Raw genomic sequence first — 25254 nt, forward strand, 5'->3', positions numbered from 1 at the left:
TCATGTCTTTTTAAAAATTGTTTTCATACAGTACATTTTGATCATATTCTCTTCTATCCCTTCTTTAGCTTCCTTCCCACCCGACTTCTTGTTTCTCCCCCTCCGCAAAAAGAAAAAAAAAAACAAAAGATAAAAAATTGAGATAAGAAAGAAAGAAAGAAGGAAGGAAGGAAGGAAGGAAGGAAGGAAGGAAACCAGTAAGACAAAACATACCAAACCAAAGAAGACACAAACCCCAGAGAGACAGGCAGCAGGCGCTGCGGGGCTGGTAAGTAGCTACTTTGCAGTGTAGATGGCTGCAGACCAGCTCAAGCCAGGAGTGGCGGGAACCACTGTAGTCTGGAAGGAGCTAAAGAAGAGACACAAGAGAATGTCTTCAAAATCGTCATGAGAATTTATAAATATCTTTTGTTAAAGTGTTAAGGTAGCCCAAAACCTCTGTTTACTAAAAAGTCCTTTGGTCTTGGCTACTTCAGTGTGGTCAAAACAGGAACATGGCATCTCAGACACAAATTCAATCAAACAAATTTCACGAAGACCGCAGGCAGGGACTCTTCTGACCAGCGAGGGGCTCTGATCCAGTGCAGGGGTAAGTGTGTGGACCGGTGAGGGGACACACAATATTCCCGCCATCCTTATCTCCCTGGCTACTCCAAAGGGGCAGCTTCCCCCAGCTAATCCCTCTCTCCTGCTAAGCCATCCCAGCTTTTGGCCTCGAACCCCTCCCCTCCTCTCTCCCTTCTTCGGGGCTTAAATTCCTCCATCTCAGCCGGGGCGGGCACCGCGGGCCGGGGCAGGCGGTGAGAGCAAAGGGGCGGCAGTCCCTTTGTTCTGATAGCCGGCCTGCAGCAGCTAAGACCGCAGGCAGGGACTCTTCTGACCAGCGAGGGGCTCTGATCCTGTGCAGGGGTAAGTGTGTGGACCGGTGAGGGGACACACAATATTCCCGCCATCCTTATCTCCCTGGCTACTCCAAAGGGGCAGCTTCCCCCAGCTAATCCCTCTCTCCTGCTACGCCATCCCAGCTTTTGGCCTCGAACCCCTCCCCTCCTCTCTCCCTTTTTCCGGGCTTAAATTCCTCCATCTCAGCCAGGGTGGGCACCACGGGTCTGGATAGGTGGTGAGTGCAAAGGGAAGGAAGTCCCTTTGTTCTAAAGCCTGCCTGCAGCTAGCTAAGACTGCAGGAAAAGTTATTCCTGGATAGCAAGGGACACTAATCCAGTAGAAGAAGACCCAGCGGAGGGAAGAGCCATTGGAGAGCATCTGAAGGAAGAGATGGGCAGGCGCCAAGGCAAGAATTCCTCCAACAATCTGAAAAACAACATGAAAACACCAGATACCAGCGATCTTACAACAGAAGGACTCGAACGCCCTATTCCGGAAGAAGTGGAAAACAGTGTCATTATGAAAGCAATAGAGTCTCTTAATCAGGGTATGAATAACTCAATTAAAGAAATAGAAGAGAAATATAACAAAAAAATGGAAGAAATGAGTAAAGAAATGGAAGAGAAATATAACAAAAAGTTTGAAGAAATGAGTAAATTCGTAAATGATACCCTGGGAAACCAAGAAAAAGCAATCAAACAGGTAATGGCATCAGTGCAAGAATTGAAAACTGAAATGGAGGCAGTGAAGAAAACACAAACCGAGGGCCGACTGGATATGGAAAATCTAGGTAAACGAACGGAGACTACAGAAACAAGCTTAACCAATAGAATACAAGAGATAGAAGAAAGAATCTCAGACTCTGAGGACACCATAGAGAAATTAAACACTCTGTCCAAAGAAAACAGCAAATCCAACAAATTCTCATCACAAAACATTCAGGAACTGTGGGACACAATAAAAAAACCAAATCTAAGAATAATAGGAGTAGAAGAAGGAGAAGAATTGCATTTCAAGGGTCCAGAAAATATACTCAACAAAATTATAGAAGAAAACTTTCCCATCCTAAAGAACGATAGTCCTATGAAGGTTCAAGAAGCATACAGAACACCGAATAGACTGGATCAGAAAAAAACATCCCCTTGTCATATAGTAATCAAAACACAAAGCATTCAGACTAAAGAAAGGATATTGAAAGCTGCAAAGGAAAAAGGTCAAGTAACTTATAAAGGTAAACCTATCAGACTTACACCAGACTTCTCTATGGAAACCATGAAAGCCAGAAGGTCCTGGACAGAGGTACTGCAGAAACTAAGAGACAATGGATGCAAACCCAGACTACTTTACCCAGCCAAGCTATTGTTCACTATCAACGGAGAAAACAAAATATTCCAGGATAAAAACAAATTTAAACAATACGTAGCTACTAATCCAGCCTTACAGAGAATACTAGAAGGAAATCACAACCCAAGGAATCCAACATTCCCAACACTGCCTACATTAACTCAGACATTTAGCGACCCTCCACAAGCACAACTCAAAGAAGGAAAACACATACACGCTACTACCCAAAAAAATGACCGGAGTCATCGATCACTGGTCATTAATATCACTTAATATCAATGGTCTCAACTCACCTATAAAGAGGCACAGACTTAGAGATTGGATACGAAAACAGGATCCAACATTCTGCTGTCTACAAGAAACACACCTCAACCACAAAGACAGACACCTACTCAGAGTAAAGGGTTGGGAAAAGGTTTTCCAAGCAAATGGACCTAAGAAACAAGCGGGTGTGGCCATTCTAATATCTAACAAAATCGACTTCAAACTAAAATCAATCAGAAGAGATGGAGATGGACATTTCATACTCATAACAGGAACAACTCATCAGGAAGAAGTCTCAATCCTGAATATCTATGCCCCTAATGTAAAGGCACCCACATATGTAAAAGAAACTCTTCTAGAACTCAAGGCAGTCATCAAACCACACACGCTAATAGTAGGAGACTTCAACACTCCTCTCTCACCAATGGACAGGTCAATCAGACAGAAACCAAACAGAGAATTAAGAGATTTATTGGAGGTATTGAATCAAATGGACTTAACAGACATCTATAGAACACTCCACCCAAATAGGAAAGAATATACCTTCTTCTCTGCAGCTCATGGAACCTTATCGAAGATTGACCACATACTCGGCAACAAAGCAAACTCCCACAGATACAAAAAAATATTAGTAACCACCTGTGTCTTGTCAGATCACCATGGATTAAAATTAGAATTCAACAACAATGCTACCCCCAGGAAGTCAACAAACTCATGGAAGTTGAACAGTCAACTACTAAATCACCCCTGGGTCAAGGAAGAAATAAAGAAAGAAATTAAAGTCTTCCTTGAATATAATGAAAACAAAGACACAACATACTCAAACCTATGGGACACTATGAAAGCAGTGCTAAGAGGAAAGTTCATAGCAATAGGTGCCCAAATAAAGAAAACGGAGAAAGCACACATTGGAGACCTAACAGCACACTTGAAAGCTCTAGAAAAAAAAGAAGCTGATTCACCCAGGAGGAGTAGAAGACTGGAAATAATCAAACTGAGGGCTGAAATCAACAAAATAGAAACAGAGAAAACAATCCAAAGAATCAATGAATCAAAAAGCTGGTTCTTGGAGAAAATCAACAAGATTGACAAACCCCTAGCCAAACTAATCAAACGGCAGAGAGAGCACATGCAAATTAATAGGATCAGAAATGAAAAGGGGGATATAACCACAGACTCAGAGGAAATTCAGAGAATCATTAGATCTTACTACGAAAGTTTATATGCCACAAAGTTGGAAAATGTAAAAGAAATGAACATTTTTTTAGATAATTACCATATACCAAAGTTGAACCAAGAACAGGTGAACAATCTAAATAGACCTGTTAGTCGTGAAGAACTAGAAGCTGTTATCAGAAATCTCCCTACCAAAAAAAGTCCAGGACCAGATGGTTTCAATGCAGAATTCTACCAGAACTTCCAGGAAGAGCTAATTCCTATACTCCTTAATGTATTCCACAATATAGAAACAGAAGAGTCATTGCCAAACTCCTTTTATGAAGCTACAGTTACCTTAATACCAAAACCACACAAAGACACAACCAAGAAAGAGAATTACAGGCCAATCTCACTCATGAACATCGATGCGAAAATTCTCAATAAAATCCTGGCAAACCGAATCCAGGAACACATTGGAAAAATTATCCATTATGATCAAGTAGGCTTCATTCCAGAGATGCAGGGCTGGTTCAACATACGCAAATCTATCAATGTAATCCATCATATAAATAAACTGAAAGAAAAAAATCATATGATCATTTCATTGGATGCTGAAAAAGCGTTTGACAAAATTCAACACCCATTTATGATAAAGGTGTTGGAGAGACTGGGGATACAAGGATCATACCTAAATATAATAAAAGCAATATACAGCAAGTCGACAGCTAACATCAAATTGAATGGAGAGAAACTCAAAGCCTTTCCACTAAAATCAGGAACACGACAAGGCTGTCCACTCTCTCCATACCTCTTCAATATAGTGCTTGAAGTTCTAGCAATAGCAATAAGACAACATAAGGAGATCAAGGGGATTCGAATTGGAAAGGATGAAGTTAAACTTTCGTTATTTGCTGACGATATGATAGTGTACATAAGTGACCCCAAAAACTCTACCAAAGAACTCCTACAGCTGATAAACACCTTTAGTAACGTGGCAGGATACAAGATCAACTCCAAAAAATCAGTGGCCCTCCTATACACAAAGGATAAAGAAGCAGAGAGGGAAATCAGAGAAACATCACCTTTCACGATAGCCACAAATAGCATAAAATATCTTGGGGTTACTCTAACCAAGGAAGTGAAAGACCTATTTGACAAGAACTTTAAGTCTTTTAAGAAAGAAATTGAGGAGGATACGAGAAAATGGAAAGATCTCCCTTGTTCTTGGATTGGGAGGATCAACATAGTAAAAATGGCAATTCTACCAAAAGCAATCTATAGATTCAATGCAATTCCCATCAAAATCCCATCAAACTTCTTCACAGACCTTGAGAAAACAATAATCAAGTTTATTTGGAAAAACAAAAAACCCAGGATAGCCAAAACAATCTTATACAATAAAGGAACTTCAGGAGGCATTACCATCCCTGACTTCAAACTCTATTACAGAGCTACAGTATTGAAAACAGCTTGGTATTGGCAAAAGAACAGAGAAGTCGACCTATGGAATCGAATAGAAGACCCGGATATTAACCCACAAACCTATGAGCACCTAATTTTTGACAAGGGAGCTAAAGGTATACAATGGAAGAAGGAAAGCATCTTTAACAAATGGTGCTGGCATAACTGGATGTCAACCTGTAGAAGGATGAAAGTAGATCCATACCTATCAACATGCACAAAACTCAGGTCCAAATGGATTAAAGACATCAACATTAATCCGTCCACTTTGAACCTGATAGAAGAGAAAGTGGGAAGTAGTCTACAAGATATAGGCACAGGAGGCCTCTTCCTAAGTAGGACCCCAGCAGCACAGACAATAAAAGAAACAATGAATAAATGGGATCTACTGAAACTGAGAAGCTTCTGTAAAGCAAAGGACACTGTCAGTAAGACAAAAAGGCTGCCTTCTGACTGGGAGAAGATCTTCACCAACCCCTCATCAGACAAAGGTCTGATCTCCAAAATATACAAAGAACTCAAGAAACTAGGCACTAAATCTCTAAATAACCCAATTAAAAAATGGGGTACTGAACTGAACAGAGAATTCACAACAGATGAACTTAGAATGGCCAGAAGACACTTAAGGTCATGCTCAACCTCCTTAGCGATCAGGGAAATGCAAATCAAAACCACTTTGAGATACCATCTTACACCTGTCAGAATAGCTAAAGTCAAAAACACCAATGATAGCCTATGCTGGAGAGGATGTGGGGTGAGGGGAACACTCATCCATTGTTGGTGGGAATGCAAACTTGTGCAGCCACTGTGGAAATCAGTGTGGCGGTTTCTCAGGAAACTGGGAGTCAACCTCCCTCAGGACCCAGCAATTCCACTCTTGGGAATTTACCCTAGAGATTCCCTAGCATACAACAAAAGCATTTGTTCAACTATGTTCATAGCAGCACTATTTGTAATAGCCAGAACCTGGAAACAGCCGAGGTGCCCCTCAATAGAAGAATGGTTAAAAAAGGTGTGGAACATACACACATTAGAGTTTTACTCAGCGGTAAAAAATCATGACATCTTGAATTTTGCATGCAAATGGATGGACATAGAAAACGCTTTACTGAGTGAGGTAAGCCAGACCCAAAAAGAGGAACACGGTATGTATTCACTCATAAGTGGATTCTAACCATAATTTAAAGGTCTTTGAGCCTATTTTTCGTGATCCTAGAGAAGCTAAATAAGAAGACGATCCTGATGAAGATTATTTAGCTATCCGCCAGGAGGTAGGAAATAGTCAAGAGTCCCAGGTAACCTTGGGTGCATGGGGGGGGTGGGAGGGTTGTTGGAAGGGGAGAGGGTTAGAGAGAAGGGAGTAGGGGAGGAATGGAGAAAGCTCGGTTGACCGGGATGGGGGGAAGGGAGGAAGGATGAATAAGGGATCAGGGAAGAATATATTTCAACTAAGGGAGTCATTTTAGGGTTTATAGGAAACTTGATTATATATGGGATCCCAGGTCCAAGGAGACATCCCCAGATTGTTCTCTGGACAGAGGAGAGGGTGCCTGAACCGGCCTTGGCCCATAACCATACTGATGAATATTTTGCTTATCACCATAGATCCTTCATCTGGCGATGGATGGCGATACAGACGGAGATCCATATTGTAGCACCGGCCTGAGCCCCCCAGGATCCAAATGAGGAGCAGAAGGAGGAAGAAAATGACGAAGGACTGCGAGGGATGCTATCACCCACTGATACAAGGGGTCGGATCTAATGAGAGTTTACCAAGGGCAGTTGGACTGCGACTGAACGAGCACGTGATCCAACCAGATTCTCTGAATGTGGCCGGATTCTCTGAATGTGGCTGGCCCGGAGTCTTTCTGAGAAGCCATGGACAATGACACTGGGACTAGTTTCCTCTGCATATACTGGATTTTTGGGATCCAGTCGGTTTGGATACTCACCTTCCTGGACCTGGAGGGAGGGGGGACGAACTTGAACTTCCCACAGGGCTGGAAACCCTGACTGCCCTTAGGGGCAAAGATGGAGGAGGAGAGGGAGGGGGGGAGTGGGAGGGTGTTGGGAAGAGGGGCGTAAATGGAAACTTTTATAATTTAATAAAATTACTGTCAAAAAAAAAGAAAAAAAAATTTCACATACGATAATTCAAAATGAATACAGAAATTCTATTACAGTATGTGAGTTAACAGTGTTAGAATATTAGCAAGTGGTCAGATTGTATTCAACTATTCCATTAAATTCTGGCTACCATGAGAGAAATGTAAAAACACAGAAAACCATCTGCATATGAGAAAGATGACTTTAACCAGTAATTTGAAAACCTAGTTTCTCCAAAAAGTTACAGACACTTGAATTATTTGTTCATTGAAAGGACTACACAGAAGAGCAGAGCTGATTGGCTACCCATTACTCCAACCCCGCCTTTCTGTTCACTTAGCAAAGTGCTGCCCGCAGCTCTAGAGGCACAGGGCACAGAGTTAAATGACAGACAAGGCTCCTGCTCACACAGGCCCTGCATCCTGACTGGGCGATGACTGATGAGCAGTCAGTAAGAGCCCCGGTTCTAGCAGGTACTTAAAAGACAGCTGTTGAGGTAAATAAACACCAACAGCCAACATAAGGAAGACAGAATGAAGCAATGAGTACAGAAGGCCATGCTGATACCCACCTAACAATTACAGGTTTGCTAAGAGCATCCTAATTCAGCTCAGACAATAGCCAAAGTCTACCCTGCAAAGATCCAAGCAAAGAACTTTCCAGGAAGGGGAAACAAAGGTACTTGTCTTGTGGCAGGAGGGATGTGACATGCAGACAGAAGACGAGCTTGGGAGTCTTTATGTTGGTGGCTTCAAGGAGGGACACTGAAAACGCAGAACTGGCATGTTACTGATGGGTCCCGGAGCTGAGAAGAGACTTTACAAACAAGGGTGATGGGTGGGGATGAGATGAGGCCAGGAAAGACACTAGTGGAAAGACACTGGGTTGTTATCTTGTGAAAGGAAAGGAGGGGAAGAGCAAGGCTGTAGGGAGGGAGGAAAAACTGAAGAGGGTAGCTGGTCCTGCGTGATTAGGCTTCAAAGAAGCAGCTGGCTCTTCCAAACTGATGGAAAGAAACACAGGACTGTCCTGTCCAGAGCTGTAGGTTTACAAACTGTACTAAAGATCAGGCAGGTGATGTAAGCTGAAACCCCGTACTGGGAGGCTGAGGAAAGAAACTCTGAGAACAAACAAATAAGCTATCATGACGAAGGGAGAAAGCAATGATCACTTCTGGTGCTCCACGGAGAAAGAAAACCAGAAGACAGCTGTTAAACCGAGGAAAGCTACGGGTGAGGAGAAGGAACAACATACCTAGACATGCTCAGGGAGAGCGTGGTGCCCACACACATTGCTTTCTACAGATGCACGGCATGCAGGATGGGGCTAGAGGCGTCACTCACAGGCTCCCTGCTAACATGTCCTTCCAGTGTCCCATCTTAAGTGACTTAAGAAGAATCTAGAACCAGTGAGATGGCTTAAGAGCTAAAGGCACTTTCCACATGGGCCCAATGACTTCAACTAGATCTCCTGGACCAACATGGTGGGCAGAGAGAACTGGTTTCTGACAGCTGTCCTCTGACATCCATCCATACACCAGGGCACACGTGCAACCACATACACATATAGAAATAAAGAAATGCATTAAATTTTTTTGATGTTTTTTAATCATTTCACATACCAACCACAGTTCCTCCGCCCTCCCCTCCTCCCATTCCCCCCTCTTCCTATGCAACTTATTTTGATAATAAGTTGATTCTAGGATAAAGGAAAAATCACCACATACAAAAATGCATCTTCTTCTTCTCTCTCTCTCTCTCTCTCTCTCCCCCCCCCCCCCTCTCTCCCCCTCCCTCTCTTTTGTTTTCTGTTTTTCTGAGACAGGGTTTCTGGCTGTCCTGGAACTCACTATGTAGACCAGGCTGGCCTCGAACTTACAGAAATCCATCTGCCTCTACCTCCTGAGCTGGAATTAAAGGTGTGGGATACCACTGCCCGACCTAAAATGTGTCTTCTAATGGTACTGATTTGTTACCTGTTTTTGTTAACAGAAGGTTATCCAGGTGCCGATCTCCAACTCCAAGAATGTACGTAATCACACAGTAGCCAGCTGGAAGAGAGAAGTTGGGAAAGACATACTCAGCACGCAGGTCACACACTCCGCTCACCCTAAGAGCAATCTGCGCTTCTTTAGTTTACACATGGTTTTAGCGTCTCCAATTTCCCCACTGACTAAGGAAGCTGTGGCTCCCTGGCCCTGGCTTTGTTAATTATTATCCTGAACACTAAAGAAATCAGCATTTGTAATAGAAAATCTTAAAGATTTTTGTCAAATTATTGTTTTTTTTTTTTTACTCTCAGAAGCTAAATTAAGCTTTGTGAACTTGAACTGAAGTATCCATTTAGCACGTCTCATTTGAAACAGATACACTAAAGGTGACTAAGTAAATACATATAAGATAAACTGTCAGTCATTTTATATATATAATCTCAAAATATTTAACTAGTCTATTTAGCCAATGCTCCAGCATCAGTATCATCTTTTTAATCCCTCCTTGAAATGAAAATGAGTTCTTATGACTGTAAGCTGAATGGTCACTGGCACACATGACAGGAAATGACAACATGGCCCTACTTCCTTCCAGGAACAGATAACTTCAGAAGCCATGAGAATTGCTCTCCAAACACACTGCTAGTTCTGCTTAGCATTAATAAAACTAATTATTTCTGACTGAGGTGTTCCCCAGACTTTACTTAATGATAATGACCCAAAACACGGAGACTTCAGCGGGAATTACTAAGCTCCACAATGGCCAAGCGGCAGAATGAGAGGGGGAAGTCTTAACATATGGAGAGCAACAGCACCCACACTTTGTCGCCTCCAGCATTTCAAGACTCCAAGGATTTCTTTTACCGCCTTATACCATTTACTTGTTTTCTTACAAGAGATTTCCATCTTAGCTTGTTGTAATTTTGAACCAATACAGCATCATCAGTATGGCCGGCTTTTCTTCACTCATGCATCTATGAAAAGACCGCAGCCTGAAACACCTACCACAGCTTTTGACGTAAGTGTCCATGACCTCGGCACTGATGCCATTCGGTCCAGTCTCGCTTGGGGCATACTTCCTAAAAAAGTTCTGCAAAGGAAGTGAATGCAAGTTTACAAACTGAGCACTTTGAACAGGTTAGGATTACAAAACCATGGTCAAGCGTCTCGTGTAACATGGAGTCAGAGGGCAGTCTGAGGCTGTGGACACGGCAATGGCAGCGTCCGGTAATCCAAGCTGTTGCAAGAGCACATGAGCAGGTAGGCCCGCCCTTCACAGTGGGAGCTTGAATACACAAATGGAAATTCCACAGCACACTAAAGCCACAGACTTCTCTCTTCAGCTTCCCCACACCACGAAGAATCTGGATCTGGAGTATATGAGGGATTCCTACACACTGATCATCTCATACAAAACACAAACAAGGACATGGCGACGTGAAGGAGCACTTCAAAGGAGTAAGGAGCCCTCCACAGGAGGCCTAGGGAACACGTCAGAGGAGGACTACAGAGCACTCCACAGGAGGACTAAGGAGCACAGAGGAGGACTAAGGAGCCCTCAACAGGAGGACTAAGGAGCCCTTCACAGGAGGACTATCAGGTTTACTTTCAAATGTTCAACCTTGTATTCAAGCAAGAATATGCAAAGAAAAGCTACACTGAGATTCCCAAAGCTAAAATCTCATCATGGGGGCGTGCCAGACCTTCCTAATGGGTGCTACTGTGTAAGTGGTGGTGAAGATAGAAGAGGTGAAACTACTGTGAAAATAACTCTTAAATTCGGTTGAATCTGAAATTAGAAAAGGCACACAGCTGCTAAGCGATCTACACACAGCAGCGATGGATCCAATCATCGGAGGAAATCTGCACTTACGGAGCCTGTTGTCAAAGGCGGCAAACACAAATACACAACCTACACCTTCGTGAGCAGCTCACACCCCTGGACAATCTGATGGCTGAGGAACCACAGCCAAACAAGACGCACTCCTGTGCCATGAACAGTGCTTGCTGTAGTGACAAGGCTCACAACAGGATCCGATGGAAAAATGGCGCAAAATGACGTGGAAGCTACTTCTTCTAAGGGGATAAAATAATTTCTTGCAAGACCAAGGTGGTTGGGGTAGAGGGAGAGAAAAAAGAAAGAAAAAAAACAATTCCCCAAATTAAAATTTTGCCATAATATGGGCACAACCATACAAATGATGGTTAAGGTAAAATTTTGGTATAGACCTGTTTTAAGAACAAAAACTGGAAATAACTAAAAACGTTCATCAATTAATGGCTAAATAAATTACAGTATTTCCATGTTTTGGAGCAGAATGGAACTCTAAGCTTTAGTTTGTATGGTTATAGTGTGGGGGCGGGGAGCTTTATTTTATCTGTGTATAGATACTGAGCCCCAGTTGTGAGCCACACAGTTTAAAGGCTTGAGCATTGAAATGACTAACAATGTAACTTTCACCTACCAAGGGCTCCTGCTTCTGCAGAGAACAAAGACTCGCAGAAAAAAAAAAGAGTAGAAAAGGAGACTAACAGAGTATTTCCTAGGGATGCCATTACCTGAATGCTTCCCTCTGTGTCGAGTACTTCAGCAACAGGAACTGACTGGATGAACTGCATGAAGCCTACATGGAAAGAGACACAGAGCAGTAAGCAGCACACTCCCGGCCCATCAGGAAGACCTGGTACACCACACTGGGCACGCTGTATCAAGCATCACACTGAGTACACTCAGGTACCCACCAAGAAGACCTGGTACACTGCAGTAAGCATCACACTGGGTACCTCAGGCTCCCATCAATCAGGAAGGTCTGACACACCACATACCGTGTTAGTTCCATATGGGGGGTTAACCAGAGGAAGCTAAGGCTCTGTTGGGCACACCTATTCACTTAGTGGACATTCTAGTCTGTTCCCAGAGCAAGGACGGTGGAAACCGAGCTAGCTTTATGCTGGTCACAGAACTATGGGCAACTTCTTTTAATTATTTTGATTCAGCTGTACATTTTTCCTAGGAGAATTTCTATCAGAAATTTAGAACATTTACGTTCTAACATTTAGAACACAAAGTAACAGAGTATATTAACTTAAACTTAGCACCCTTCCACAACTTTAAAACAGCAGTACAAGGTAAAACTCAGTGTGAGAAATGTGACGTTCTGTCCTCTCACGCCAGAGAAAGGACGCACACACTCCTTAGATTTTGTCAAGTGGTGAGAGCAGAAAGAGAGCCAGTCAACCTGGTACAAGATCATTAAACAAACGTGAAAAACCTAAGCTCACGAGGCAACAGCATTTCTGATCTGGATTTGGTGGCCCTGATGTTCTAACAACTTGTGGACAAAGGGTAATGCCTGCAGAGTACAAATTATGGAAGAGAAAAAAAGAAAAAAGCCTATATCCATTCACTTCAACAAGCATTTATTGATTTTCTCTCATGTAGTATAAACTATGTCATATGTGAGGGAAAAAAAGATGCTTATCCCTAACTATACATATATTCTAAAGCTCAAATTTTCCTGGAATACATATCATAAATGAAAGGGCACCATGAAGGTCAAGGAGGGCGATGTGAGTTACACAAGAACGAAAAGACACCAGGCACAGCAGGAAGGAATTTCATGCCTGGTACTGTAAGCTTTCTGTCAAAAGCCGCGGAAATCACACTGTCAAATCTGCCTCCTAAATATCTGTGTCTGTATCCCGAGGCCTGGCTGCTCTCAACCGTGGAGCAGGCAGCAGGGGAGAGATGCGGAGTAAGACAAAGTGCTGAGAACAGGAGACTGACAACTAGCACATCTATGCTAAAGTCCCTTCCAAGGCTCAGTGGACGTCGCCACAAGGTGGAGAGACACGATACAGCTAGCGCAATCAAGAACTCATAGCAGCTGCAGTTACCTGCACAGGATCAGCTAAAATGTAGGCAGAGATGAGGATGACCTCCAAGCCCTGCTCCTTGCCTGAGGGGCTATTAGCAGCAGATAGTTGTTCAGAGCAGAAAATCTTTTATTTATTTTTGAAGATGTGACCACAGGTACGCTTTCCATGCTCCATTGGATGGTCCACACCCATCCACACATGAGAGGCACTAACTAGACTGAGTGGGTTATTGAAACAAAAACCAAACCAAATCAAAACAAAAAAAAAACCCAGATGTCTTAACCAGCTGGTGTTTTGGGGGGTTTGGAAGCAGTAGGAAGTGAAATGTGGATATTTATAGGGCTGTATTTCTTTGTGTATATGTATGAAATTCTCAAATATAAAGAAAAAAATTAAAAACAAAAAAGTCACCAGGTGCCGGGGCCATGTTTTTAAGAAGCAGAGCCTTAACAGGTGACACTGTATACAGGAAATGAATAGTCACACACTGATCACGACACCTGAAAGCCCTGAGGTTGAAGGAGCAGAGACACCCACCCAAGGGGTCCACCACAAAGACTATGAAGGGGGGGGCAGCGCCAAAGAGACAGCCAGACACAGGCCCTGCCACAGGGCCTGCCAGCAAGCCACAACTCAGTCAGGTAGCCTCCTCTGTCTTTGTCCCTGGAGCACATAAAAGCTAGAAATAAACTTGTGTAGACAAGCTGGAAAGGTACGAAAAATCACACCGGTATTTTCCGGAAGATTGCTCTGAGGAGAAAATGAAAAGAGGGTGACATCGCCGAGCAGACGTGGGAGCGGAAATGGAGAGCAGAAACAGTGGGAGTGCTGATCTATAGAATCTACAACGAGCAACAACCGGGCTCAAACTGGCCAGCACCGCAGAGACTATGACCGCACAAAGGGGCATGTCTGCACGCACGTGGACACACTGTTACACGCAGCAGGCACTTGCTAGGTGACATCTGCAAGCCAAGGGTGCTTTAAGGCCTTTCTGGGCCACAGGAACTCTCAAAAGAACCATGTGTCAGATAGAGGAAAATCTGTGAACTGCAGCCAGTCAGAAGGCAGGAGATGTGCTGTTCCACATGAAAAGTAAAACCAGGAGGGGAGGAGACGTACGGAAGAAAAGAGGTGGAAAATAGAAGGAGAGAAAGGAGGAGGAAATGAAAGAGGTGGGTGTGAACATAAAAACAAAAACGAGAGGAACACAGAAAAAGGGGGGAGAGGAAGAAAGAAGGAGAAGGACGGGAGGGCAGAGGGGAGAAGAGAGGGAGATGGGAAGACATTCCAACATGGCTTCAGAGCTCTGAATAAGCTAAGTCACTCTCTAACTTTCTTAAGGACTTTCGGTTTAAAAAGGGAAAGTATACTGACCAGAAACTGAAGAAAGCGACTGTGATGTAGAATGAACTCACCATGTTTGGTACTAGTGGCTAAGACCTTATAAGGGGTCAACTTCAGATCCAGATTCTCCTTCCGCAGCAGCTTTTGATTGAAAGATAAAACACAGTAAGTGAATGTAAACACTGGAGGCAGGCTCTTGGACACAGCACAGCACCGCACAGCACAGCACAGCACAGCACAGCCAGACAATGAGGACAAGCGGAAATCTTACGGGTGATACCTGAACTTTCAGCGTCAAAATGAGCTAATTTGTTTGGGTAATGAGACACATTTTCATCTAATTTGAATATGCCATACGCTGTCAATAAACATCACCTTTCTTCCTAATGCTTCGTGCTGACCTTCCAGGACACAAAGTGACACAGAAGACAGAAGCAAAGAAAAAGGGGGTCCATGTTTCTCCAAAGGTCAGAGACTGGGGTGGCATTTGGCAAGGATCTAGCTTATTAGCCGGCAAAGTCTGAAACTGTGAGAACTTTGAAAAATCACTGCATGTGCCTTCCCACTTGCCATGAGAGCCACTCTAAAGTGACAAAGAGAAGCCCGTTCGAGGTACAGTGGAGACTGCCGAGCTGTGTAGCACTGTAAAGAAACGACATAAATGCTTGTGTGTCTGCGCACACGACAAATGAGGCACTGTCCCAGCAGGGGACTCGCGCTCACCTTGTCCATCAGGGAGATGATCTGCAGAATCAGCTGGTCTTGACGCAAGTCGTCGCCGTGCTTGAAGATAACCGGGTATTTGCCTCCGTCTTCTGTCTTAAAGAACAGCTGCGCGGGCATAAGAGCGCTCTGCAACGGAAAGACACCGCCTCAGCACTGGGTGGAGATTAGTGAACGAAGATCGACTCCGTACAGAAGGAAATGCTGGCGCTCTGCTACACGCACAGGGGCACAAAGCCGTAAGAAATGAATTAATGTCGGAAAGAAACTCGGGGTGCTAGGCAAGAACTACAGGCAAGGCACATACAGGAGACTGTGTGGTGGAAAGATCAGGTTTTTAATTAGATCAGAAGGAACAGGAGTGTAATCAGATAACAGCAGAGTGACCCAAACAGACTCCTCAAGCTGTTCCTCCTCTGTAAACCACGGTTACCCGTCTACTAAGACAGTAGGAAACTGCGGGGCCTAAGCCTGACACTTCTAGGACCAGATAAGAGTTGGCTTTGGATAGGTGTGCACCTCGCTGTTTTGGTGTCAGAGGCCTACTGGAGCAATAATGTAAAAAGAATGCCATTCAAAAATGTGCAGCAGCAAAGTCAAGAATGCTACTTTTTTTTTTTTTTTAATGTGTAGAGTGTTCTGCCTGCAGGCCAGAAGAGAGCATCAGATCTCATTATAGGAAAGAAAGAAAGAAAACAAAAACTTTTAAGAGTACTTTAAAACATCAGATGCTGCCAGTACGGCTATGTTGTGCGCTGAAGCCCTGTGCAGCTGTGTGAGCCAGGGTCGGGGTGCTGACACAGCACTAGCGGCTCCTATTCTGCCTCAGAGGGTCTCTTCTCCCAGGTCCCAGGAGTTCTTCCTCACCTGATATGAAAGGACGCCGGTGAAGCTTGGGCTGTGTGCTCCTAGAACCTCACACCTTTACCTAAGGGTCCCCAGATTATCCCGGATGCCTCATTAGCTTTCTACCTGTACAGTCAGTAGTCAGTGAAAAGAATACTTGGCATACTGCTTAGAATAAAGGCGACTGCTACTTAAAAATGTAACCAAAGAAATATGAATATACGCCAATGAGTATTGTGCTATTTAAAAAAAAAATGGCAAATGGGCCTGACAGCTAGCCACTTGAACTTACGAACTTTGAATGTATAATGTAAGCCTTGAAATCTGCCTTTTAAAAATACCTTATATGAAATATAGTAACTGTGGTTCTGACTACTTTTCAAAATAAATATTAAAGAAATAAGGTTCCAGAGGAAAAAATGACATATTTTCATAGAAATGTCTCTCCAATTGAAACAAAAAAGATCTTAAAATACAGTAACGGGCCAGAAAGACAGCTCAGTAGTTAAGAACACTTGTAGCATTTGCAGAAGACCCAGGTTCTATTCCTAGGATGTACATGGTGGTGGCTCACAGCCATGTGTAGCTCGACTTCCAGATGACCTAAAACTCTCTTCTGACCTGAGGGCACCAGATACACAGGCAGTACACACATACATACATGCAGGCGTAACACTCACATAAATAAAATACATCCAAAAATAAAAAACCCACAATAATGTGAATAATAAAACATACGGATAAACAATAATGAAACAGCAGCTGTTAATCTAATATTTACAAAGAGAAATGTGGTTTCTCCGTGAAATGTTTTCATTTTCCAAGGTGGCGATTCTGCTGCATTCTCAATCCTGGGCTCCAGCCGTACACAGGGAGGACCTGTCAGACTTACCTTAAACAGGGTGGCTGTCTCTGGGATGATTCCTCTTATTTTCACCTGTGGTTCTAGCGGCAACGGGATCAGCTCCACATCTGACAAATTCATCTTTTCATTATCTCCTAGCAGTGCCTGAAGTCTCTCATTCTAGAACAAATGACAAAGGAGTAATGAAAAATTAGTTCACAAGCACATAATACAGGTCTAAAACCAGTTCTAGTAATATTATTTGCAAAGCACATAGAAGTGTCTGAAAAGTAGCAGCAACAAAGGCCTGCCCTCAAGGCAGGAAGCAACCAGTGGCTACACTGACAACCCACATTGCTTTGGGAGTTACTTGGACAACTCTCCCTTTCGCACGGCAGCTTCTCATTCCTGGTACTGGTGTTTTTGTTTGTTTGTTTGTTTGTTTTTATCTATGGTTCTTGTAGAGAGCATTGTCAGTCCGAGTTACTTAATTTCAAGACATACACACATGTGTGTGAGTATGTATAGAAATATGGGCATACACCTCTTATACATTCGATATTTTATATTGTATATAACTTTAGGTAAGTATAAAAGAATTAGATTCCTTGAGGCTTTAGTCAGCCTTAGTGTTCTTTGCCCTATTGCTGGAGACATCACACACTCAGGACACACGCTCGCCTTGAGATGGATCTGACCGGAGAGCCTCTTTCCTTAGGTCTGGCTTTAATGTTCCAGGAAAAACTATGTAAGTTGCCAAGGGAGAGAAGCAATCAAACAGTCCTACCCAGATGCAACACTTAGGAACCACGTTACCATCATCATATGTGTGTGGTGTGTGTGTGTGTGTGTGTGTGTGTGTGTGTGTGTACACATGCAGATATGTGTATATGTAACAATCAAAGAAAAAGCAGCTATCAACTCAAGGGGAGGCATGAGAGGATTCAAGTGAGGGTAACTGGGAGGGACTTAAGGAAGGAAAGGGAAGTAGGAAGCGATATAATTTTATTTCACATAGGAACATTGAAGTATATGGAAACACATGAATACGTATGTATGTATTCCACTTGAGCATGAAGCACAGTGTATACATGCAGACAAGCGTCTCTTATACACAATCCACTTGGCGGCAGCAGCAGCACGCCTTCAGGAAGCACCTCCTGATGAACAGCCAGACGACGTCAACAGTGACAGGGGATGCACTTTCTTACTGCGGCTGAGGGAGAACCAGGAACGCACATTTCCTTGTCCAAAGGATTTACGAAACCACAGAGAAGCGCAGTTTCATTTGAAGCTTAATTTAGCATGACCAAATATTAGTCAAGTATTACATTATGCTACCCCAGCGCATCTTTTTAACTTCAAAAAGAATATTTAATTAATTTGGAGCAAACTGCTACCTACTCCCCTGATTCTCAGTTTCATTATCTCACAGACACACTGGACAGAACACAGACCTCAGAATCTGAGCAATCCGAGTCGTCTTTGACAGCCACTAAAGCTCACCTACCCAGCTTCAAAGCAATCCATTTTCTCTGAAGTCAACCCAATCTTGTAGTCTTTAAATAGACAAGCCATGCTTTAAAGAGGGAAAACCTGACTTACGTCTCCAGAGCTAGAAAGTACCTCATGTATGATTCATGCATAAGAGGTAGACGTTCTGGAATGAGTAAGAACTAGTTGGTCAAAGAACAGTATTTAAGGATGACCAAGCACAAAATTACTTTCCTTCGGTAATCCTCCAAGGCCTCTAAAGTTAAAACTAATTCTTAACTGGCAGAGATCTATTTAGGTATCTCGGTAAAGGTCATGAATAATACTCCTTCACAAAATGGATGGCAGACTGCTCACACGGAATCCAAAGCTTGCCGTCACTTTACTGCTTCCCTGGGTTTTGCCCCTCACTGTTGCATCAGACTAAGCAATGCTGCTGCGGAGATCATAGGTCCAAGCTGTGGACATGGCCACTGCTGGGGATACGCTAGGGATTGCTTCTCACTGTGGGGACAGGCATGGCCTATGGTGGCGGGCAAATGGCACTGGGGATTTCTTTATTTGATCATGGCCTATGATTCTGAGCAGCAAAGACTGCTGCTAGCCAGAGCAGACAGAAAGGCGGCACTGGCTTTGCAAGCTGCTCTGGTCCTTTATTTTCTCAAAATGCTCATGTACATGATCTTACTCTCCAAACAGCTAAGGTCCTAAGATGAGAGATAGTACCGTACAGATGAAATTATGCTTGGAAGTAAATAGTTCCAAAACTTACTAGTCATGTGACACTGGACCAATTGATCCCTTAATCCTATATGCCTGCCATTCCTTACAGTTAGAACATACTAACCTATGATAACCACGTCATATTAACATGATAACCTACAAAACAGGACCTCAATATCATCACTGCTTCAGGCTTCTGGGCCTACAATTACCCATAAGAAGTTATTATAAGGCCAGGCATAGTGGCTAATGTCTTTAAACTAGCACTTAGGAGGCTAAGGCAGCAGGACGAATTCAAGGCTTGTCTAGGTTACACAGCAAGTAAGAAACTGTTTCTAACAGGAAGCAAACGATTTAAGTTTGTACAATGTACTAAGCCAACAAGACAAGAGTCAAAACTCAGGATTCTAGGATGTGAAGCCACTCTTAGCCATCAACAGGAAGCGTGGCTTACCTTTTTCTTGCGATTTCCACTCTCCCGCTGCACGGCCTTCATCAGGTGCACCAGCCGGTCCACGAAGGTCTGCTGTGCCGCCAGCAGGGACCGCATGACTCGGACAGACTTGTCGCCCTGAGTGGGCAAAACAAGGAAAATCAGCTCTACCTCCATAGGGGGACCATTCCCTTCCTTTTCTAAAGCTGTGAACTTCAAAACAAAGCAAGACTGAAAGAGACTAGTTATTCTGACTGAGAAATAATGAGAAACCTGCTGTCTATGGCAAGCAGCACCAAATGGCTAGGGCAGAAAATTACGTGGGTCCTGAACAATCATTAGTCAATCCATGATAGAAATGACTGTGTTATAGGACAGGATTTATTCACCCCAAAATGCTTCTACTTATGGAGTTAGAAAACAGTCTGATTCCCAAAAAAAAAGAAATCTCTTTGGAAAAAAAAAATACCCAAACACAGCAAACGTTTGTTGAGCAAAATATCTTAAAAAACAGACACATAGTAATTTCAGTCCATAAAATAATATATAAGGCATTTTCTCAGCTACCTTAAAAATGGAAATATCACCATTTAAAACACACGGGATGCTCAGGCTCAGGGAGAGAGTGAGGCCATGATGGGGTGAGATGGAGGCTCACCTCTTAGTGAGCCTGGTGTGACTTCGAGAGCTGTACATCAGCTTAGTCTATAAGGTGTAGTTTAGCTTTTCAAGAATGTGAGACAGGAAACACAAGATAGAGCAAAAAGATGCCAGGAACCATCTCAGCAGCAGAGCTGGCAAGTACCAAGTACCATGTCAGCTGCTTTTCTTTTCCCTTGCGCCCTCTGCTGGACTGACCTGGACACTGCTTTAAAGAAGCAAAGGCAGCAAAAAATGGCCCCGTAATATCAGGCAAACTATCTACTGAGTTCAGATGAGAAAAGAGGACAGAAAAAAGCAGGGATTTACTCATTGTTTGGTCCATGTAAGGTTTATTTAATAAAAATCAAAACCCTGTAAGAGTCAAAGTAAATATTAGCTTTGTAAAGTTTCCTATTTAATGATTCACCCATGCATTTCAAACCAAAGCAGCGCCCCCCCCCACTAGAAAATGAATAGCTATGTTTCAGCAATTTATTTATAATTATTGAACTTGGGATTTCAAATAATTTTCATATACCACAAATATTAATCTCCTTTACTTAAAAAATAGGTTTATTTATTTTCATTTTATTTGTCTGGGTGTTTTGCCTGCATGTAAATCTGCGCACAGCAGGCATGCCTGGTGCCCACAGAGGGCAGAAGAGGGCAGGGTGCCAGACCCCCTAGAACTGGGTTGTGGTGGTCTTGAGCCACTCTGTGATGCTGAGAGGTCCTCTGGTAGAACAGCCAGTGTTCTTAACCACTGAGCCATCTCCCTAGCAACCTCTTTTATGTTTTTCTCAGCTAATAAGATCTCTGTGAGCCAGATCTAGCCAGCCCCTTTGCAGCTCCTGAGTACCTTCAGCAAGGCTTGGCTGAATCTCCTCATGACGTTCAGGTACATCTCATGGGTCTTTGGATCTCTCTGCTGTGTGTCCTGATCCTCACACTCCACTATCACATACCTTCAAAACACATATAGGATGCTCATATGATGAGAAATGAAAGATTCATCGAGTAAATATTTGTATTAATTTCATTAAAAAAAATTAAAACAAGGTTGTAAGAGTTAAATGTGGAAAAGAAGTTTTTTGTCTCCATCCCTTTAAAAGTGAACACTAAGCAACAATATAAGCAGCCATAAATCAACAGGGCAAGCACCACTCTGGGCTATGCCTCATGTTTCCTACGTGGTGCCATGGAAACACGCTCCACTATGCTATAAAATACCTGGAAAACTACTAATGCATCCCTCTGTCAATAAAGCCTGCGCATCCACCAAGTAACTGTACAATAAACACATTACTTCCCATCTCATACTTGGCACAGCAAAAGGTATTCTTACCCTGAAAACCCCCTGGAGCTATCTTTTTCTCTGACATAATTCTGCAAGATGACTAAAAGTTCAAATTGGTTTTTCTCTCTCCAATTTCACTATTTTTCAAAAACTCTTTAAAATCTAGAACTTTTCTATTATAAAAGTTGCTTTACATAATTAACAAAACTTGCTTTCCTAAATCTAATTTCCTTGAATGATAACAATGGTCACACATACATAAATAAGCTAAGTGAGAGGTAATTTAATGAATGTTTTAAAATGTTCTCAGGGGAACAAACCATATATATATATATTAGGTGCAGGAAGTTAAAATGCAGAACCCCATGACACTTAATAGTTCTTAACACCTATATTGTTTAAATCACAACTCTAAATTGTAAAGCAGCTCTAGATCACTTTCAGTGGGCCACGATAAACAACCATTCAGGTCAACTTGTGTGCTTTGTCCACAGTGACATGTGGGAGCGGAGGATGGTGGAGCAGGTCTAATTCTATCAATGGGAGGCAGAGTTATTAGTACTGGCATGGGTTACATGAGATCATGACTCAAAACTGGGAGACTAATATATATATATATATATATATATATATATATATATATATACACATATATAATTATTTCTCGGGATGGTACATCTGGTTGATTAAGGATATAGCTTCCAAGTAAGAGTCCATATATTTATATTCATTCTTCCTCCTCCATCCTGTGTGTGTATGTACATGTGTTACATGTATGTTCAGGAGCATGTGTATTGGTAGACACACACGTGCATGTATGTGTGTTCCTATGGAGGTCAGAGGCAGACTGTTTTCCTCAAAAGAGGATTTCTTACTGAACCTGGACCTCATTGATCTGTGAGGCCAACGAGCTGCTCAACTCTGGGCATTGGTCTCTGTCACCCCCAGGGGAGGCCAAGTGTCTTCCACTCACCTGACTTTCTATGTGTATTTGGGATCCAAATTTATGCTTGAACAGCTCACACACTGCCCTGTGAGCTTCTGTCTACAGCCAGGGAAGGATTCTTTCTAGTCTGCTAAATTTACTCATTCTACTCCAACTTCAAAACCACAAGGAACTTACAAATTCTTCAACTGGTAACATTAGACTGTCGAGTTCCGGACAGGTACTGTTATCTGTTACACTGTTACTACAAGAATGCAATCAGCCACTTAGAGGGTGAACCGACTAAGACTAGAGATCTCTACCACACCCCTGCAGGCTCCTGTAAGGTATAATTTCCACCTTATTATATGATTTGGTTTCATATTCATCCAGTGATTTATTTCAAGCACCAGAACTTTAAACAAAGATACTGCAGCATTTTTAAACAAAATATATAAAATAAATTTACCAAACTGGAATATTTTTTCTTTAATTACTGAATACCTTATCAATAAATCCCCTATGATTTAAGATGAATTTTTTCATGTAGTAAATAAAATTAACAAAAATTGTTTTCTCAAAAGCCAAACAGGAGACATGTCTCAGTGACGTGAATAAAAAGGGGTAAGGCATGACGCAGCCAAACCAAGGGAATGCAAGGCCAGGCTAACACCTATGCTGCCTGTGGGCAGTGATGGTTCACATGTCTAGAAAGGCATCTTTAGCTTGCGGTCCTCCACCTACCCCTAACGTGTCTGTGCTCAGGTAATCAATGCAGTCTAACTGCCTCCACTAAATGCTTATGATGCCTCAACACCAGCCAGCTCAGCCCCACCAGGAACTCCAAATATACATCACAGTTCTTCAACTCGAACAAGAAAATTCTTATTTCTCAACTTAACCACCTTCAAATTTTCTTTAAAACACTGTCCTGATGCCCCACCTCCAACAGCAGAAGCATCAGCATTCCCCTTTAAAACAGACTGTGCTTCCCTGATCTCACGGTGTCAGCCCATCACTCTCCAGACAGGTTAGTCTCCTCTGGGGCTGCTAAGCACCAACTCTGTGACTTAGCACGCATGGCAGCATCTGCCAAGACACCTTCCTTCCCTGTCTCCCCATGTTCCCAGCCTCTGTTCTTTCACCGCTATATCCTGTCTCTCTCACGAAGTCTACGCACCTTGCTTGGACTTACTTTGTATTGTAAGTGAACTCTTTTAGATAACTTGTCCCGACAATAGCTCCTTGTTTGTCATTGCTCCATGTGTTTAACTCTCAGCACCTTCCTAGGTTCTGAAGGCATTGGTGGAAATGTCATACCACAAATGCTTTCAGAGATGGCTGACATGATCTCACAAGACGGACAACTGTTTTAAAGAAGGTAAGAGCTGTCCTCTCTCCTCTTCTCAGAGCTAAGCTACACCAGAACAGCAGACGTTCTGGAGGTTTGGCATTTCTAGAACAGTGCTGCAAGCAGTTGAAGCAAGACCCAAAATCATACTACAGCATCGTCTACAAGAGTTGTAAACTAAAAATTAATAAAAGTAGCAAGGACTAGCGGTGCTTTATAGAACATCCACAACATCATTAGGCGTAAGACTCTTTAGATTATAATTAATTCCATCTTGCCCAGTATTGTGACCATGCTTAAGATCCCATGACTCGGGGGCTGAGGCAGGCGCAACTTGACTTCTAGATCAGCACAGACTATGAAACAAGACTTTGTTTCAAGAATCAATGAAAACAACAACAATAAGCCAGATTGGATTCAAACTTCAGTACTTCATACTGTTCACATCTCAGGTGCTCAGAGGGCAGATGAACAGCTCTGAGGATCGTTTATCACGAAAGACCGTTTAGAGGATGGCTCTGTTGTAGAAGATTCAGCCAGGACCCAAACGATATAAGCTCATATATTTTATTATGGTATTTTAGAATGTGTGGTCACCTGAGGACTGCAGATAAGAATGTCCGAAGAGAAGAAGAGTATTTGCAAACTCCAAAATCATCACTGTGATCTCACCAAACTTAAGCCTGGCTGCCTAAACTCATGGCCGTACCACTGTTATAATTTTGTTTCTTTTCCTATGCACCTAAGTAGCAAACTCATCTACAAACAAGCATGCCCATGTCTGCAGGCCTCACCACTATGTTCACTACCTGCTAACTGCAGTGGAAACGGCTATAGTGTTTCCAGAAATTGAAGGTGCATGATCTCCTTAATAAAACACCTTTCGAGGGCTTCAAGTCAACGCTCTGCTAAAAAAGAAATGAGTTATCTAAAGTGCAAATGAGCATCATCTCCACAGACAGATGAGGACAAAACACCCAGAGTCGAATCATTTCACAGTTTCCTGCCATCTATCTGGCCAGGCGTTCAACATAAGATGGCACCAGCAGGCTCACTCTTCCCTGACGATTTCATTTTGTGGGGTAACTAACTTTCATTACTTTCAAAGGTCTTAGAAGCTGGAGAAAACATGTCACAGCGTCGAAAGTTTGCCTTCCTTTCCACATACTGCAATGCCTATAAAAATAAAAACCTGTAAAGGATTTATAGATTCTGATGCCCACATTTTACAGACTACAGACAGAACTGCCCTCTGTGGATTAAAATGTGACACTACTCATTTTAAAGGGGCCGTCCGCACAGTTACTAGCCCCTCAAGGATTTAGCTAGAGCAGGAATCCTATTGAAACCATTGGAAAACAAAGAAAAACAGCAAAGAAACCCAGGGTGTTCAGAGGAAAAGAGTACATCAGCAAAACCGGAAATTTTCATTCATCTGTTAGGCTAGAAGAAGCTTGGTGAGAGGTTCTAAATCCTCACACTTGGTTTACATTCAGGGGAAGCTTGATCACTTTAGAAAACTTAGAAATTATCTTTCATATA

At 42.7% G+C, this 25254-nt stretch overlaps 1 protein-coding gene across 1 annotated transcript in view; it reads right to left on the reverse strand.

Annotated features, from left to right (window-relative positions):
* Pik3c3 (phosphatidylinositol 3-kinase catalytic subunit type 3) overlaps nucleotides 1-25254 on the reverse strand; it is an 87804-nt gene that overhangs the window by 22253 nt on the left and 40297 nt on the right. The window contains exons 14-21 of the mRNA XM_087896180.1: nucleotides 20999-21104; nucleotides 19519-19635; nucleotides 16896-17027; nucleotides 15158-15286; nucleotides 14506-14575; nucleotides 11768-11832; nucleotides 10214-10298; nucleotides 9194-9268 (exon numbers count right to left, since the gene is read on the reverse strand). Coding sequence (XP_087752306.1) covers nucleotides 9194-9268; nucleotides 10214-10298; nucleotides 11768-11832; nucleotides 14506-14575; nucleotides 15158-15286; nucleotides 16896-17027; nucleotides 19519-19635; nucleotides 20999-21104 — 779 coding nt within the window. The remainder of the gene's footprint in view (nucleotides 1-9193; nucleotides 9269-10213; nucleotides 10299-11767; nucleotides 11833-14505; nucleotides 14576-15157; nucleotides 15287-16895; nucleotides 17028-19518; nucleotides 19636-20998; nucleotides 21105-25254) is intronic.

This window comes from Myodes glareolus, chromosome 13, assembly GCF_982192425.1.
Source record: "Myodes glareolus chromosome 13, mMyoGla1.1, whole genome shotgun sequence".
Taxonomy (NCBI): domain Eukaryota; kingdom Metazoa; phylum Chordata; class Mammalia; order Rodentia; family Cricetidae; genus Myodes; species Myodes glareolus.